The sequence below is a fragment of the Fusarium tjaetaba genome, assembly GCF_013396195.1.
Source record: "Fusarium tjaetaba strain NRRL 66243 chromosome Unknown NRRL66243_c0000022, whole genome shotgun sequence".
In the NCBI taxonomy this organism is placed as follows: domain Eukaryota; kingdom Fungi; phylum Ascomycota; class Sordariomycetes; order Hypocreales; family Nectriaceae; genus Fusarium; species Fusarium tjaetaba.
Window position 1 is genome coordinate 93,341 of NW_023501218.1, and position 14,770 is coordinate 108,110.

Sequence of the window (14,770 nt, forward strand, 5' to 3'; positions counted from 1 at the left end):
TCTAGACTAAAGCATTTGTTCCTATATATACGATTGGTTTCATATTATAAACGAGCCGTTGGGATGGATTATGAACTGCAGGAGTTTGATCATTCATATGGGCCCAGATTGCTACGAGAGGAATCTGAAGGAGGGCAGTCACTCCCTGAGAAAGCAAATGTATTATCATGACCATCTCTATTTACTCCTGTTTTTTTGAACTCCATACCGAAACCAGCTACTCTGTGATGATAGCAAATGTCGTCTCTTGCAACGTCATGACTTTCGGATACCAACCGCTATGTGTATCCGTTCCAAATTTCAGGGTGACACTCGTGAAATCAGCCATGTTAAGGGTTTTTCATCCTGTCCCAAAACCGTCATGAGCTCATATTTCGTTATGGCTCTTGATAATAGCGCAATCGTTCCAAAGAATGAGGTATGAATGAAAACACACCAGTTTGACTAACGTTAGAATGGGCGTGGCGCTGCCAGTGCTTTGTACGTTTCTCTCAACCGTTGAGACTACCATAGATATCGAGAAGCTGCTCAAACACGTAGCCAGGAAGCTTAATCCCATTCTCTGTAATGAGCTTGGAAATGAGGTCGGGGGGCTATTTAACTTGTTAGCAACTTGATCGAGAGATATAATTTGGGGGTCACGTACAGTAAAGTCGACAGCGTCGACTATATCCTTACTCTTGTTATCAATACTGAAGTCCAGAATTTCTTGCTTGAAGCCAATATCCCGTTGATCCATGACAAACTTGCGCGCAAACTTGTGTGTCTCGGCAGCAACGTAGAACGGTAAACCAGCTTGAGCAGCCAGCTTAGAAAGCTGAAGAGTACCCATTCGAGAGATGATACCACCGTTGGATGTGACAGCTTCAGCACCCACAATCACCATATCGACCTGGCGCAGAAGTCCCATGACATAAGCCACTGAAGCCTCTGCGATCTCAGCGACAGGAATACCCTTTGAGCGAAGCTCGCGCACTATGCGATCACTCTCCTCAACGCGGGTTTCCTCTCGCACGTAGATAACCTTGAACTTGGCGGCACCAAGGTTCTGCACCGCACGCTCCAGAATTCCAACCACTGATCGCGACGCACCGTGTGTGAGAATACATTGACCCTCGTGAATCAGCCTCCATCCTGCGTCTGCAATACCTTCTCGCGCGGCATTAGCACGCTGGGCAAACAGGCGTCCATTTCGGAGAAGATGTTGCCTCACGGCCTCAAAGCTGCCATCCTGTTGACGCAGCGACGAGACGAGGTACTGAAGAAAGAGATCTGTTCCGGCGGAGAGGGGCACGGGGTTCGCAACGGAGGCTTTGAGGCGATCGGAGTGCGCTTTGACGGTGTCGAGGATCTCGAAAACGGTGGTGGAAGGGTGGGCGTTTAGAAGAGCGATTAGGGACTCGATGGCGGCGACGGGTTTGGTGAGATATGGGTCCGAAGCAAGAAGGCCGCGGTAAGTTTCGACGATACTGGTAGGTTGTTAGAGGAGTGAGAAGCGGATGGGTTTAAAGACGGACTCGAAATCTGAGGTTGAAGAGGCCTGAGGTTGCTCGGCCAGAGTAGCGGCTTGGATGAGTTAGCAGAGAGACAGATGCTCGCACTAGAGAGTAGCTGACCTGTTGTATCGACCGTGGCCATTATAGAGAATATGCGAGATATCGGGGGGGGGTAGGTATCTGGAGTTGAGATGATACTATTCTGGAATTTTTGAAGGGTTTGGTGAGTCAATCAATCTGTTGGAGCTGGTTTGGCGGGGTGAAGTGGGGAGCGGGGCCGAAAGTGACGGCACTGCTTAATTACAGGCCGTTAACAGTTAAAGTCCCCTGTAATTGCCAGGTGATCGAGAAGCGTAGGTAGCTCTGATGTGCAGTAGCAAGCAACCTCTTCGATCTGTGGAAACAGATCAAATGCATGCGGCTCAGATCGAAAAAGAGTGCTAATTTCGTCTGGAAATAAGGCCAACCAGTTGCGTTGCATCGTTCAATAACGTGCTGTAACCTGTTGATATCGAGAGGTCGCCACTGAGTTGACTACCCTGCAGCTGCACCCCGAACAAAAGTGCCCCGCGCTGCCCCTCCACCGCTTCCGATCTCTACACACCTCTCTCCGTCTTCACTCCAGACCTCTCTATAGCTTTTGATCTTTGACTTTTATTCACTTCGACTTCAACAACTCAATTCACTTCAGTGCAAGCATCTATTAGTCAAAATCGATAAACATAGCTAAGAATGGAGCTCCTTGACCCCGCGACAGGCGCTGCCCTACCCAACGACGCCATTCAGCGCATCCTCTTCGTCGCCAACGCCGTCCACGTCTATAACATTCCTCCTCTCACTTCAACAAAGGGCTACTCTGCCAGCACATGGACCGCCGAACCCCAGCGCCATATCTTCACTGCCCGCCTGCGCGTCGTCGAGACAGCCTACGAATCCGAGTCGTCAACCAACAAGCTCAAAGTCGATGCCGTGCTGGAGGATGCTTCATCGGGTCAACTGTTCGCCGCAGCCCCTTATACCGCCCCCGGTGTTGTAGAGCCGGTCCTCGATAGCAGCCGCTTCTTTGCAGTGACGGTGCGCGATCCGCAGGGTCGAAAGGCTATCCTGGGAATTGGTTTCGAGGAGAGAAGCGAGGCGTTTGATCTGAGCATTGCGCTTCAGGAGGCGCGAAAGGCGCTAGGCTGGGAGGGCGAACAGAGCAAACCGGCTGCGACGAAGGAGAAGGAGGAGCATAGAGATTACAGTCTCAAAGACGGCGAGACTATCACTGTGAGCTTTGGCGGATCAAAGTTCGGTAGACGCAAACAACAAGATAGCTCATCTGGTTCGGGAGCTGGAGGTGATCTTCAGTCATTTGCGCTACCTCCACCACCTGCTGGACCAAGCTCGTCAGGCGGGTTCTCATTACCACCTCCACCAAGTGCAAATGCTGTGAAGCAGCAGAAGCAATCAGCTAAAGATCTTGGATTCGACGACGGACAGTTTGGAGAGTTTGCTTAAGGATTTCTCGGATAAATTGGTGCATCAGCGATATGATTTGAAAAAGAAAACACACAGTATATACACTAAGACATGCTAAACATTGAACGCCAAATTGATGCTACTAATGGTAAGTGACATGATGATAACTTGATATTATGGATCAACATGTATGATCGTTCCGTGGTTTTATATGATGCTTGAAAAATCAACACGATATCCGGTAACGCCTTTCAATTTGTGCACCGATGAGCCTAAACCTCAGGCCAAGCATTATGAAGACAGGGAAGACTGAGCCGCCTCTCCCTAAGCGCGACAAACCGCTCCTCACTCAACTCTTCTCCAAGTTCAGAACCATAGTCCTTCTCCTGAACGAAGGGTGCCACAACGTCAGTTGGAGTTGCTGGCGTGGTCTCAGACTCGGCGCTATCGCAGCTAGATTCAGGACCAAAGAGATCCTCTGCGGCCTCGTCGACGGTTTCTAGACCGTATGGCGTCGGCTCCTGTTGAATATATGGTGGTTCATAGGCCTGGTGCATATCGCCAAAGTAGCCCATAGGGGCAAAGTGCTCAGAATTGCCGCTCAAAGGTGTCAAAGGAGTGGTAACACCGTAGGAAACGGGACTGAAGCAGACGGATGATGCGACACTAGGGCTTTCGACAGTCCAGGTCTTTGCCCAAGTCTCTCGGCTCCTGATTTCAACAAACAGTTCCCCAAGACGGGAGAAGATAGCCTTCTCCTGTTCAGCGGCCTGGTTGGCCTTAGACTTCAGCAGAGCCAGCTGTTTTCTCAGCTTTCGCCGACCATTGTCGCCAACAAGGTTGTGAAGCTGCGCGTCCACGGCGCAATACTGTGCCATGAGATCTGCAGCTCTTGCAGCCTGCTGCTGGAGGCAGGACATAAGATATGCTCGATCTATATAGAGATTTTCAAATGGCCTGGGCGAAAAGATAAGATGAGAGTTGGCATATGGCTGTTGCTTAACACTCTCTGGTGTAGGACGGCTTTTGGAGCTGGAAGATCGGCGGCGTCTCCTCCGTGAGGAAGGACTGCAAACTGACGGTGTGTCTGGGTATGGTGTATCCGGAAGGGAATGAGGTGAAGGTGGGAGGATAGGGCATGTTTGTAACTTAGGAATAGCAATGTTTAGCTCCTCGGGAGGCGGAGTGATTCTTGCATCCATTGGTGGTAGCACCATGCTATGAGTTGTTGTAAAAGTTGTATTCATCTTGATATTTTTGAGTTTTTGTTAATGATAGTGGTAAAGAAGGAACATTCTCTCTGAGAGAAACAGCATCCATCATTAGTAGATATTCATATCTCTCATCCTCCATTGCCTCTCCACCGTGGACAAAGACCACTGCGAAGAGGGTTACACTGTACATGAGAGGGCTGTTCGCTTTGTCGCTGTGTTCGCCTCGACAAAGCGAAACAGCGAGTTCCGGCGCTTGACCTAGTGATTCTATGGAAGAAGGTTCTTCTAGTGAGAGTCGTTGGTTATCCTGATGGATCCGTGCCTGGTGGCCACACTTTAAACAGTCACCAACTTAAGCCGTCAATAAGACTCGTCAGTCTTGGCTTTTGGAGGCTGTTCAGTTGGCAGTCAGGAACATGAAAGAGAGGTCGGTGGGGTCTAGAACAGCAGGTCATCTGGTTTGCCTTCGCTCCATGTAGTTGAATAAGGTGGCCAAGCCAATTGCTTGTTCGGACCAGGAGGTGGCGTTGTTAGCCCCCGCTGTTGGCTTGGATTGACAGCCTCATAGCAAGGTTTGATTCATTTCCAGTGCAACCCAACAGTCAAATGAGAGGCGACTTGCTTCCCATCAGATTGCAAACCCGTCGTGGCCCGGTGGGTCGTTGAACCGCCATAGCCCAGCTTCTTCTGCGGCTTTCCTGACTGAGGAGACTTCCTGGGCATCGACAGCTCGGTTGATGTCTGCGTATCGGACCTCCTGCTTTTCTTCTTTGCCATCTGACTTTGCTCGCCTTGGTTTACCGACATGAGCGTCTGGATGATACTGCTCCATGATGTTGATGAAGCAATCTGTAGAGACCTCATCAGCGAGGAACTTCATGATTTCGGCACCTTCGTCCTGTTTGCCTGGCATAACAAGATGGCGAATCAGCAAGCCCTTTTTTGCTATCCCGTCTCCGGTGAAGCACAGGTCACCGACCTGAGCGTGCATCACCTTAATGCTCTCTCTGGCTGTTGCAGCGTAGTCATCGGCCTTCAGTAGCCTTTTAGAGGTGCTTGGCTTCCACACCTTAAAGTCAGCAAGGTAGATATCGACCAATCCATCCATCAGCTGCAGGGATGCAAGAGAGTCAAAGCTTGATGTGTTGTAAACGATGGGGACTGTCAGGCCATGGTCCCTGGCATGGAGGATACTCAAGGCCACCTGAGGGACAACATGCTCAGGTGTAACAATGTTGATATTGTGTACTTTTCCAACCTCTTGTAACTTGAGGTACCAGTCACCTAATTCCTCAGGGGTCAAGTCCATCCCGTTTCGTTGATGTGCGATATCGTAATTCTGGCAAAAGATGCAACGCATGTTGCACCCGCTCATGAAGACGGAACCACTACCATTGTGCCCCTGAATGCACGGTTCTGTATGAGTTTAGTCAGAGGCTGAATAGAAGAACATGATACACAGCTAACAGAGAGCTAAGGAGCTGAGATGCAAGGGAGTATCAGGTACAGCGAGCCGAGAGCAAAGCGCAATGGGCAGCAGATGGACTGACCTTCACCAAAGTGGGGAGCGATTGTATTGACTTTCGCCTTCTCTCCGATGAGGCACATGCCTGTCTTCTCGTACCTGTTTACGCCACATTCTCTCGGACATAGATTACAATTGCGAAGGTGAGCATACGCCAATGAACGCTTCTTAGCTGCGTCGCGGGAACTGAGTGTCATATATCGCGGAACATAGTCGTCAAGAAGGAACGGGGGAGCAAGATGAAGAGAGCGATTAAGTATCTTGGGAGCTATGAGAGTGGTTTTGGCAACATTGACAACGCATCGTCTTGATAGCGACAACATCATGGCTGATATCGCGTATCGATCATGGTGACAATTGGTTCATCTTGATTGGTGTTGAGCGATGTTGTATTTATAGGTGGCTTAGTCATCGCTTCTCCAGATAATGGAGGGCAGTTGCGAATGGGCAATCTTTCGGTTATCTCCTGAACCATTTTCAGAGAAAGTGCTTCTATGCGCTTCTATTTTAATAAAGGCGGCAACAACGGCGGTGTTTAGCACTTGTTATTTGCTCTAGCTCTCTAGGAGCAGCTTCTTGAGCCAAGTTACTACCCTATAACGAGAGACAAGAAATGAATCAAATGCACATAGCCACGAAGATCATTAAATGCTAGAATATCAACTCTGAAGGGATATAGAAAGCTCTCAAGGGGTTTTGTGAATAAAAAACATCCGAGCTTTCTTGTTAGGTAACGACTCCAAGTGTGCTATTGAGAAAGGCCGAGTCTCGACTTTGCCAGTTGTATGAACATGGGGATGTCATCAGATGATAATTCCTGAGAACACCAAAACCAAATGATACGTTGTACAACCGGAGATAAGGGGACCTAAGACCAAAGAAAATGGAGGAATCTGATGTGAATGCCTTGGTATACTGGCGAGTTTAGCAAGAGTATGGGTATACTAGTTCTATACCCAAATATAGAGATCGCGATACTACGATCCTACTTTATTGTAGACATATATGAGGGATGACAAAAGAATCCCGGACTAGTTTAGGACTTCTTTCCTGTTGGAACTTCCATCCTAGTTCTTAGAGACAAGATCTGGATGAGTTCCATCTGGTGGTTGTCTGGCAGTGGCAGATCCCCATAATGATTGAGTGTTGGAAATGCCTATATTCACAAGCTGGGCTTGTTTGTTCACTCTAGAATTTAGACGAGGTGGCGAGTTTACCGAAGAGAACTCTCTTCACATCATCTTGAGCATTGTCTTGGATCACTCAGCATCTTCTCTTCATTAGGTCGCCTGAGATGCCTTTTGGAAATTTCTGGTTGGCCGTTCTGGCCCTTATCTTTCTTCCCTTAGCTGAAAGCCTTCATGTAACCCCGGACATTGCAGATGAACAGCTACGCAATGTCTACGACTACATCATCGTTGGAGGTGGCACTGCAGGTCTGACCGTAGCCAATCGCCTCTCCGAAAACCCAGCAGGTACTTGACGCTGATAGACTCGACGAGCCTCGCTAATGGTGCTCTTATTAGTTTCGGTCCTAGTTCTCGAAGCTGGTCCTTTGTACGTCTCTCGCAACCCACTGGATCTCAACTGACAAATCGCATTTCAGGGATGACGCAAGAAACCTTTCGATTCCTGGAGGTCTTCTTCCTGTCCCGGGCACAATCGGGTCAGGTGGATGGCAAAAATACCAATGGGGGTTGTCCACTGAGCCCCAAACCTATCTCAACAATCAGAACGTGGGAATTCCTCAAGGAAAGGCTGTTGGTGGCAGTTCCATCCTCAATGGCCTCTGTTGGTCTAGAGGCTCAGTGTCTGATTATGATGGTTGGGAAAAGTTGGGTAACAAGGGTTGGTCTTGGAATGACCTACTTCCATACTTCAAAAAGGTAGGTGTGTAACCGGCCTTTGAGAATGAGGCTGATTTGTGGTAGTCTGAGAAGTTTACCTTCAATGTTGAGCCTCATGACGCTGAGGAACTTCACATTCGTCCTCAATCAGCTGAGCATGGGTACAATGGCTCAGTGCACGTCTCCTACCCTCAGTATTTCTATGACCAATCCTGTAAGTCATGTACGTTGTCAAAGCTTTCCGTGTTCTGACCAGGGAACAGCCAACGTTCTGGACGGCTTTGCGGAGCTAGGCCTGCCCATCATTGGCGATGTGAACAATGGGACAGCCGCAGGGGCCATGATACTCCCCTCAAGCATGCATCATGATAGTCAGACGAGGTTCGATGCCAGAGAAGCTCACTTTAACTCGGCATCTTCGAGGTACAATCTGCACATTGCAACCAACCAGACCGTTACACAACTTGTTTTGAATAGCAACAGTGGACACAACTCGAGTCAGAGAGTTATGGGAGTCGAGGTACGATCAGGTGATACAAAAGATGAGGCGGTTACTTATCCGTATTACAGTTCGCCCCAAACAACAAATCCAAGGCGAGATCAATTTCTTGTACCCGAGAGGTAATTGTTTCGGCTGGTGCGATCTTTACTCCCACTTTACTTCAGGTATCGGGGATTGGGCCGTCAGATGTTCTCAAGTCGCTCGATATTCCTGTCAAGATTGACCTTCCTGGCGTTGGATATAATCTTCAGGACCATCCCATGATTTATGCCAACTACTACTGTACGTCCCTCTCTTCTATCAGATTTCAGATACTGATGGCTTAGACCGCAATGGATCATATTTCACGAGTGGTGAGATAACCGACGATGTGTATGATGAAGTTGCCGAGGAGTACATACGGAGCAGAACAGGTAGTACACATTTCTGGAAGAGATGTTCGTTTCTGACAGACTTAGGTCCTTGGACAGCACCTCTCATAAACACAGTTGCATTCCCGAGCCTTCGATCTGCAACAGATGACTGGAAACAGTTCATGAACAAGAGTTCGGGGGATGGTATTCCCTCAAATACCCCCAACTCTGTGAAGAAGGGCTACGAAGTCCAGAAAAAGATTCTCCAAGACCAAATACTCAGCAATGATACAGGAATCTTTGAGACCATGGCCAACTCATAGGGGCAGTTGACTGTAGCTGCTCAAAAGACCTTTTCCCGTGGCACCGTCCGTCCCTCATCATCTTCAATCTTCGATCTGCCAAAGCTGGACCCACGATACTGCTCCGACTCAATCGATTGCGAGATTATCGTTCTTGGTCTCCAAATGAATACAAAGCTGATCCAAACCGACGCAATGAAGGAACTCATGCCTGAAGCGGAATCGGCGTTTGATACTACAGATCATGAGACGCTGATGAAGCATGTCATGGAAAAGATCACGACAGAGAGACATCCCTCAGGGACAGCAGCCATGATGGCTCTTGAACTGGGAGGGGTAGTTGACCCTGAGCTCAAGGTGTACGGCACATGCAATTTGCGTATTGCTGATGCCAGTATCATGCCCTTGATTCCATCAGCACACTTACAAGCTAGTGTCTATGCCATTGCTGAGAAGGTAAGATTCCAATAGTTATTGGAGACGAGCTAATGTTGACAACTGAAACAGGCAGCAGACATGATCAAATCAGCCAAACCGGATCGCCGTATTAGAGAACGACTTCCTTTCCCTCCCAGATCGCGACCAACCATCTGATAACATCCTCATGCTTGGATAGCACATAGAGATCAAACCAAAGAAAAGGTTGGTCTTCTGGGAACCGGGGAATTATTCTTCAAATTGACCTTGACGTTTTCTGGGTGAAATGGCCATAGATTGCGGTTAGACTAGGTAATGATAATACAGTGATTCTGCCTGTTCCCAGTATGCACAATAGCGAAAATTGACCATTAACTGGGAATCAATGTATGGCTTTAATATCATGCTGATAAGTTGTGCATATCTAAGACTATATCTTTCCAGCCGGTGAGCTTACTGTCCGTCAAAACTCCAAGACGACACCCGAACGTCAATTGACAATAAAGTAAATCTCCGCTAATCCTGTGGTTCATCTTCAACAGTTTCCGTGTGCTTTTCATACCAAGCCAACTGATCAGTCATGCGCTTGATCTCTGAATTCTGGACAGCCAATTTATCCTTCAGCTCAGCCATCTCACGAATCAGGAACTGATTCTCGGACACCAACTTGTCCGCTCTCTCAAGACGTTCTTTGTTCTTTGCCTCGATGGCAGACACCCGCTCTGGCCAAGTTGGAGTCACGACGGACACCACGGTAGGTCTCTCTTCCATGAGTCGTGTGTTTTCAAAGCCAGGATGCTGTTCAGCTGCTGGTATTACAAAGAGAGGAGACTGATGGCCCTTGCCCTTGATGCGATAGAAGCGAGTAAGGAGATCTATAGGGACAATGCCTTTGGCGTAGACTTTGCCGCCTCGTTCTTCGTTCCAGATCCGTTCGCCAATCACGCCGCTTGCCTTCCAGATCTTCTCCTTCTGCTCGATCTGTGCTTCAGCAACATCCATAAGACGGTGGATGTAGCTTCTGATATCTTCGCCGCAGTTCACGAGAATGTACTTATCCTGTGGATAGACAATCTCGCGACCCCCTGAGACGCCATCGGCACCAACGCGGCTCAACATCTGATGCGGGACGAGGGCTTCTCCTTTGAGGACGTCGGTAGCGTTGGCGTAGTTGATTTCGAGTTCGTGTATACGACCGACGAGGTGCTGATGATGAAGAATCCATTGACCAAGAAGACAGTTGCGAGCAGCTTCGAGTTGCGATATTCTCAAAGGATGGTTCTTTTTCATGTCATCAGGGTCTTCAAAACCAGTTGGAAGAATCGACATTAAACCGCCAGTAGATGAGTACTCGTGATCGATGATTTCAAGACACTCATTGGCATGCATGATCAGATCGTGGTGTGTCATATAAGGACGACGAACATCTCCCTCTCTGGCCGAAGGACCAAAATCCTCAACTTGTGTTAAAGGACAACGATGTTCGATACCGTGCACTTCAGACTCGGATTTGACGACATTGTGAAGAGCAAAAAGAGGATCATGGTGAGACGGGTCATCGTTCTCATAAGGAGTATTGAGGTCATTCAGCCAGTCAAAAGCTTCGTTCTTGTGGAAGATCCAACTTCCAGAATCGACGTCCCCTAAGCCTACAGGACGAGTGGTAGTAGACGGAGCAAGCTTGCGGATGATGTTGGTGAGAGATTGTGCATGCTGCTTGAGGGAGAGAAGGGTTGGAGGACGGCCGGACGAGAAGTAGGAGCAGTTGATGTGCTGTAGAAGTTCGAGATCCTCTAGGTCTAAGATGCCATTGTCTGGAGTGAACCAGTTGGACCTGTAGGAGGTTGCGTAATCGTTGGAAGGGACGTAGAGAGGTTGAGCACCCTCCTTCTGCTTTCCCATTGCTCGCAAAGATACCATCGTGAACTAGAATACAGGTGTTGGCACAGAGTGGTGAGAGAGTCACAGATTGATGGGACAGAGGCCTGAACAGGAAGACCATTCTTTGAGAGGATGCTAAGTATATCTATTCTTAAACAGATATAAGGAAATATTTCTAGTATTCTGTCACAATGCTGGTGCCTGTAAGGCCGTGTGATTGATTTGATGCTATTCAAAGAACAAAGAAACTAGTTCTTTGTTGAGAGTGCCATTCGCCATGGTCATGGTGGGCGCATAGACATTGTTTGAGCAATCAAAAGACTCGAAAGCGGTCAAATTGTTCGTTTCTTTGTCTTTTTGGTAAAAGGTTATCGGAAACACCGAGTATGAGATACATTGAGCCATTAACAATCAAGGTGCTCTGAGATTCAATCTTTCAGTATCATGAAAATATAACGACCATATCGTTCACAAACCTTGGTCATTTGTTGAGCGCTAAACATCTATCCAAGTATCACAAAGATCGATAGGATATGTCTCTTAGCACAAAAGTTTGTCTTGTCGCGCTGCTCTTGTTGGCGAGCCACAGTCGATATGAATGAAGTGCGAACTCATGCTCCCATATCCAGCCAGTAGTATCGATTTACGAATCTACCATTTCGTTTCCTCCAAAGAGCAAGCTAGCATCTCAGCTTACGTTCCACGCTGGTACAACAGGAAAGGGTTTGCTCCTCTCATACAAACATCTGTTCGCCGTTGTACACAGAAGGCATCACAGCTTTGCGTGCACTAGGAGCTCGCCTCTTTATGCAGGGTCGAGAGTTGCATTTCTGATGCATAGCCCAGGGAATGTAGGCTTCATCAAGGGCAACTTGAATTGAAGCCATTCTTTGTGTTCCAGGCCCAGATTCCAAGCCTCAAAAAACAACGGTTCGTTACCCAAGGTTCTCTACGATGAGACTTGACATGCTCCGTATACACGACAACAATTGAGGCAACTATTACGCCGAGTAGATTAGGAATGTTTAAGCAGACAGCCACAAGGTGAAACACAAATGCCGACACTCAGATCCAAAGACAACCAAGGGATGGTAGCCGATGGTTGTACGGCAATGCACACGTGACCGTGCTTGTGTTGAACAAAGGGCCGTACAATCAAGAGGCCTCGTCTTGACTCTCACGACGAGTTACAGACGGGAACAAACGTTCTAGAGTAGTCCGTGATAGTGACGCAGCCATGGGAGGCCCAGTTTGTGAAGCCGCAATATGCTTTGTTAGGCGACGTTTGCGGTAACGGCCACGGCCACGCTGCAAGCAAAGCAAAAGCAGAGCCAAAAATTGAGGGAGACATGTGGGAATTCAATAAATTCACGTCAGAGGAGATGTCATTGGTCGGGACGCGACATCTGGAAGGTTGATGCGTCAAGATAAAATTACAGGCACGTACCTCGGCCCAGTCAGTGCCAGTTTGAGAGTGAGAGCTTGACGCCAGAAGCAGACCATTTCAGCTCAACCAGCATCATCCTGATTGCGCTAGGGCCAGATGAAGAATGGCGCATGCATTTGTGGAGAGTCTAGCCCGTTGGAATGAATGATTGACTGGGGTACGTCGATGAGGTCGTGATCGTAGTATTTTCGTTCTCAGATCTTGAGGCCAGTTCTGAAGAAATGACTGCAGAATCTCTATCGCCAAGCGGTGAGAGGGAAAGTCATGATGTCGTCCAAGGGATTAAAAGACACTGATGGGCATCAACATTGACAGACTAAAAGAACAAAGGATGGTCTAATGATCAAGATAGGGGCACTGAATGGAGCGACTCTTGCTCGATGAACAGTAGCGCAAAGACCATGAGTGATAGCCAAGTAAACAAACCAATGGAGCTCACGGGGTAATTATGATCGTAGAGACAGTGACTGCACTGTAAGTCAGATCGTCATGAAGCTGCCGTTATGGGGAGACGTGATTTAACTTGGAGATCGGGATAGAAGAAAAGGAAGCTAATAATGTAGTTGATGTCATTGGCGTCGAGGACGGGACTGAATGTTCCGGAGTGAGGGAGTCAGTTGGGCTGTGATGAATCGAAATGGTAGCGCCACGGGAATGAGAATGAGAATGAAAGAGTCTGAGTCTCAGAGACTCAAAAGGTAGCGGAGATTTCCAGGCTTGGCAGACACTCCCAAGTCCTAAAAGGGGAGACGATTAACATTCCGATCCGGATCGTCACTGGGGTTGATTCATTGACTTTTGACAGAGACAGAGAGAGTGTGTGGTTGTGCTCATGCCCACTAACTAACTCGATGGCGGATGGGTTCAATGATTAGGGATGGTTGTGGTTGTGGATGTGGTGTTGATGGAAGCATCTGACATCACAGCATCCAGATAAAAAAGTCGATCCCTGTCAAGCTGTCTCGTCTCTGCATGCATGGCAACACGGGAGAGCGTCGTGGCTGTGCCTCTGTTTGATCGAGTGTAGAATCGACGACAGTAGCTGAACTGGACAGTCAAAAAAGACGTTGATGCATGATCTAGATCGAGGCCGTGATCCTCATGAGGCACAGAATAGCCAAGTCTAGACTTGAGATGCCGTAAAACATCGGCAACAGCCTCACAGACTCACTCTGTTACAGCCCAAATTCCTTTTTCATTTTGTCTTGTCTCCCTGGCAGCCCCTGCCCGAATGCCCGTGCATCATGAACTGAGGCATCACATCACGCAGCACCAAATGAATTTTAGTGAGCGTGACTATTTACAGTAGCGCAAGGGCAGCGGGATGAGGTGTCCACGTCGCAGCGGATAGTGGGTTTGTCCCGTAGCCAAGCTTCAACAGCCGAAATTGAGGAGGAGGATTGATTTCGTACGCGGACAGGACAGGCCCCGACCCTTTTGGAGATTTCCAGAAATAAAGTTTTGGGGGGTTGACAATGAATGGGATCATGAAGTACTGTACTCTTCAGAAACAGGGTCTTGTTTTAGAGTATCATTTTTCGTATTTGCCCAGCCATTGATTGCCATTCGTTTCATATCAATCCCACAAATCGCATGTGTATTGTACAAGTTTTACCGGTTTCTCGTTTTACTGCCACCGTCCTATCGTCCGGGATCAAAGCGTTCCATAACCTGAAGACGATCAGTTTGCATGCGGAGAAGGGCAGTGATTTGCAATGCCTTCCAAGGCCAGCTGTCCCAGGTTCCAGATAGAGATAGAGAGAGAGTGCCGGGGCCCTGGCCTCTGGCCTAGGCCCTCCACTCACTCCATCCATCCATCCATCTTCAATTACCGCTTGGTGATGATGCAGTGCACAAGAGAGCGATTGGCCAGTGTCGATCTAGCCCCAAACCAGGATTTGGCCTGTGTTTCCTAGCAGACCTTCAGGCACTTGGCGATGAGCCTGCAGGCTGGGCGCTACACTGTGACGTCGACATCAGCACCTTGTGCCATGCCAGCTTGTCAAGTCAACCTGACTGTGATGCATGGCATCACACCTCTACGAGGGATATCTTATGATAATATTCTCGGCAACTATAGAAGAAGCCAAGATGGAGGAATTCAAGACACGGTATAAAGAAGCAATAATCCCTCCAAGTTCAGGGGAAGCATAAATTTGCAAGCAGCCGCGTGTTTTTACTTCTTTTTCGCGATTCTCTGCTGTATTTTACTGGGCTGAGACATGACTTCACCTTGATTAAGGGGGTCCTCTTAGTGCTAAGCTTTTTCGTCTGTGGTCGCATTCTGCACTACACACTACACACGCTACAAGCCTGCTCCCATTG

The 14,770-nt window shown here is 48.3% G+C and overlaps 7 protein-coding genes across 7 annotated transcripts; 3 read left to right on the top strand and 4 right to left on the bottom strand.

Moving 5' to 3' along the window:
- Nucleotides 1-491: 491 nt before the first annotated feature.
- Nucleotides 492-1,638, bottom strand: FTJAE_1003 (translation initiation factor eIF-2B alpha subunit; the record flags this gene model as incomplete). Its single annotated transcript, XM_037342831.1, has 4 exons — nucleotides 492-593; nucleotides 647-1,469; nucleotides 1,518-1,566; nucleotides 1,617-1,638. The coding sequence occupies 4 exons, from the start codon at nucleotides 1,636-1,638 to the stop codon at nucleotides 492-494; spliced, it is 996 nt and encodes a 331-aa protein (XP_037211870.1).
- A 590-nt stretch (nucleotides 1,639-2,228) lies between these two features.
- FTJAE_1004 (adaptin ear-binding coat-associated 1) lies at nucleotides 2,229-2,996 on the top strand (the record flags this gene model as incomplete). Its single annotated transcript, XM_037342841.1, has 1 exon — nucleotides 2,229-2,996. The coding sequence occupies one exon, from the start codon at nucleotides 2,229-2,231 to the stop codon at nucleotides 2,994-2,996; it is 768 nt and encodes a 255-aa protein (XP_037211871.1).
- Nucleotides 2,997-3,229: 233 nt separating this feature from the next.
- Nucleotides 3,230-4,204, bottom strand: FTJAE_1005 (uncharacterized protein; the record flags this gene model as incomplete). Its single annotated transcript, XM_037342852.1, has 1 exon — nucleotides 3,230-4,204. One exon carries the CDS (start codon nucleotides 4,202-4,204, stop codon nucleotides 3,230-3,232), a length of 975 nt encoding a protein of 324 aa, XP_037211872.1.
- A 595-nt stretch (nucleotides 4,205-4,799) lies between these two features.
- On the bottom strand, nucleotides 4,800-6,022 carry FTJAE_1006 (pyruvate formate lyase activating enzyme; the record flags this gene model as incomplete). The annotated part of the gene is made up of 3 exons (XM_037342863.1): nucleotides 4,800-5,587; nucleotides 5,722-5,795; nucleotides 5,850-6,022. The coding sequence occupies 3 exons, from the start codon at nucleotides 6,020-6,022 to the stop codon at nucleotides 4,800-4,802; spliced, it is 1,035 nt and encodes a 344-aa protein (XP_037211873.1).
- Nucleotides 6,023-6,990: 968 nt separating this feature from the next.
- FTJAE_1007 (GMC oxidoreductase) lies at nucleotides 6,991-8,721 on the top strand (the record flags this gene model as incomplete). The annotated part of the gene is made up of 9 exons (XM_037342874.1): nucleotides 6,991-7,171; nucleotides 7,235-7,253; nucleotides 7,303-7,582; nucleotides 7,628-7,757; nucleotides 7,807-7,966; nucleotides 8,021-8,063; nucleotides 8,114-8,327; nucleotides 8,372-8,482; nucleotides 8,534-8,721. 9 exons carry the CDS (start codon nucleotides 6,991-6,993, stop codon nucleotides 8,719-8,721), a joined length of 1,326 nt encoding a protein of 441 aa, XP_037211874.1.
- Nucleotides 8,722-8,865: 144 nt separating this feature from the next.
- FTJAE_1008 (gmc oxidoreductase) lies at nucleotides 8,866-9,294 on the top strand (the record flags this gene model as incomplete). The annotated part of the gene is made up of 2 exons (XM_037342885.1): nucleotides 8,866-9,156; nucleotides 9,208-9,294. The coding sequence occupies 2 exons, from the start codon at nucleotides 8,866-8,868 to the stop codon at nucleotides 9,292-9,294; spliced, it is 378 nt and encodes a 125-aa protein (XP_037211875.1).
- Nucleotides 9,295-9,633: 339 nt separating this feature from the next.
- FTJAE_1009 (uncharacterized protein) lies at nucleotides 9,634-11,037 on the bottom strand (the record flags this gene model as incomplete). Its single annotated transcript, XM_037342896.1, has 1 exon — nucleotides 9,634-11,037. One exon carries the CDS (start codon nucleotides 11,035-11,037, stop codon nucleotides 9,634-9,636), a length of 1,404 nt encoding a protein of 467 aa, XP_037211876.1.
- Between the last annotated feature and the right edge of the window lie 3,733 nt (nucleotides 11,038-14,770).